This window comes from Carlito syrichta, unplaced genomic scaffold, assembly GCF_000164805.1.
Source record: "Carlito syrichta isolate Samal-C Ts95f unplaced genomic scaffold, Tarsius_syrichta-2.0.1 Scaffold297556, whole genome shotgun sequence".
In the NCBI taxonomy this organism is placed as follows: Eukaryota; Metazoa; Chordata; class Mammalia; order Primates; family Tarsiidae; genus Carlito; species Carlito syrichta.
In genome coordinates, this window is record NW_007241652.1 from 102,783 (window position 1) to 105,334 (window position 2,552).

General features: G+C 52.0%; 1 protein-coding gene across 3 annotated transcripts in view; it reads left to right on the plus strand.

The window, feature by feature from the left end:
* Window positions 1-2,197: 2,197 nt before the first annotated feature.
* The window catches only part of SLC25A36 (solute carrier family 25 member 36), a 37,303-nt gene continuing 36,948 nt past the window's right edge, over window positions 2,198-2,552 (plus strand). For 2 of the 3 annotated variants that reach the window (XM_008054673.2, XM_021710711.1), the window contains exon 1: window positions 2,198-2,459. In XM_008054673.2, the coding sequence (XP_008052864.1) occupies window positions 2,419-2,459 (41 nt within the window). In that variant the 5' untranslated portion in view covers window positions 2,198-2,418. The remainder of the gene's footprint in view (window positions 2,460-2,552) is intronic. The other variant, XM_021710713.1, reaches the window with a different exon arrangement.

Below are 2,552 nucleotides of genomic sequence, written 5' to 3' on the forward strand. Positions count from 1 at the left end.
GTTACAAATGGACAACTTGTTTTTAAGAAGGAAAGAGATGATGCTGAAGATGAAGTTTGTAGGAGCAGACCATTCACATCAATTTTTGAGGAAAAAGTTTATCTCATCTGTGCCCTAACTGAAGAGGACTGATAATTAACAGCACAAATAGCCAATACCATGTGTAAGGCCGGAGGCACCAGAGGGCAGGACGGGCCTCAACAAGATGGCTCCAACCCAGACCAGGAGAACAACGGGCGAAAGTGAGCCAGCAAAAAAAATGAGTGACCGGAACTAAGACTCCAGCCACAAAGCCAGCCAGTACCTGTTACAGCGACTCTAGCAACCCTGTTCAGCCAATTGCCAGCAAACGTGATAGCTGTCCCAACCAGTGATTGCTCTCCCCAACCCCCTCACAGCTTTCTCAGTGGGCCCTTTATAAACGCGTCGCCCATCTTGCTGGGCGCGACTTCTCCAGCCCACAGCTACATGGGCCGGTAAACTTCGCCCGGGATTGCACTAATAAATTTTTCTTGGTTCCTTTGTTGCCGTTTTACCTGGTCTGGTTTCATTTACCTTACACCATGGACCTCTCAATTAGTTCACCTTACACAGTTCTGATTGAAAAATTAAAGTTAAGCAAACTTTCCCTCAATGGGTGCCGAAACTGTTGTGCCCAGATCAGCTGCAGACAAGACCTGAGCTGTCAATGGAAATGATAAACAAGTGGGATCAAGATCCTGGAGTATTTATTCAAATAGTTGTAACAGGAGATAAAGCATGACTTCACCGGTATGATCCTGAAGACAAAGCACAATCAAAGCAATGGCCACCAAGAGGCGCAAGTGGTCCAGTCAAAGCAAAAGTGGACAGATCAAGAGCAGAGGTCATGGCAACAGTTTCTGGGGCTGCTCAAGGCATTTTGCCTACTGACCTTCTGGAAGGCCAAAGAATAATAACATCTGCTCAATATGAGCATGTTCTGAGAAAGTCAACCAAAGCTTTAGGAGAAAAACACCAGAGAAGCCTTCACTGACGAGTACTCCATCACAATGATCCTGCTCATTTCTCTTACTAAACAAGGGCAATTCTGTAAGAGTTTTATTAGTCATCCATCTCACATCCTGACTTGGCTTCTTCTGATTTCTTTTTGCTTACCAATCTTAAAAAATCTGGACTGCATTGACATGGTTAAATTCCCAGAACTCCCACATTTTGAGGTATGAACTAAATGACTTACAAAGTGTCTAATTTGATGGAGCTTTATATTGAGAAATAAAGTTTATATTTTTTATTTTCTGCTTCTAATTCCACTTTTCCATGAACTTTCTGTTTTTTTTGTTTGTGTTGGAATCTCACACTGTCACCCAGGTTGGAGGGCAATAGCTCACTCACAGCCATTGCGGCCTTGACCCGCAGGGGTCGGGCAATCCTTCTGCCTCAGCCTCCCAAGTAGCTGGAACCACAGGAGCGTACCACCATGCCTGGCTAATTTTTTGGTTTATTGTAGAGACGAGGTCTCACCAAGTTACCCAGGCTGGTCTCGAACCTCTGGGCTCAGATATTCCTCTCTCCTCGGCCTCCCAAAGTGCTGGGATTACAGGCCTGAGCCTCCGCACCCGGGTTTCTATATACCTTTTTAATTGATTATACTTTGGAGATTTTGTTTTGCTATAGATTGACTTCATCCCTTGTCACGATTGCATAATATTCCACAGTAGGAACGTACCATGATTTATTTCTCCATTTTCCCATGGGTGCCAGTTTTCTGCACCTATAAGCATCGTTCATAATATAATACTGTTCCATCTGTGCTCCTGTACACGAGTGTCCCTGCACAAGTCTTTTTCTGCTCTGTGCGAGTGTTACGGCCGAAAGTGAAAAGCGGAACTGCCGGGTCAAAACCGCTCGAGGACCCGGAACGCAGGCGGGTTTTCCCCGGCCGGAAGCGCGTGGCCCTGATCCTGGAGCCCGCGCAGGCCCAGTTGGCGCCGACTCAGCTCGCCGGGCTGGTGCAGAGGTGCGAGGGCGCGGCGACCTCCTACCCCCGGGCACGCGCACAGGCCCTGCCCCGCGGCCCCTTTCATTGAAAAAACCCTTCAGGGATCACGTGAAAGAGCCACGCAGGCCGCGTGACGTCACGATGCTGGGGCCAATGGGAGCCTCTGTTTATGTCGGGGCCCCTCGGATATTCACCGCCCTCCTCCGCCTTCGCCGCGCGGCTCTCAGTCCCCGGTCCCGGACGCCGAGCTGCAGCGGGCGGCGGCGCGGCTGGAGGCCCGCGGGGACAGGGCTGCGCCGGTCGCTCTCTGCAGCCTCTCCCTCCCTCGTCGTCCCCGGGGCGCTGTGCGTCTCCAGTCCGAGAAAGACGCCGCCGGCCTTGGCGGGCAGCTGGATCCGCGTCCCGCCGCAGCGCCCGGAGGACATGCAGGAGAGAGGATGAGCCAGAGAGACACGCTGGTGCATCTGTTTGCCGGGGGGTACGACCCGGGCGGGGCGTGGGTGCTGGGGCGTGGAGGCGCCGGGACAGGGGAGTGCGTGGGTGCGGCCCAGCCGGGACCCGGTAAGGGGTC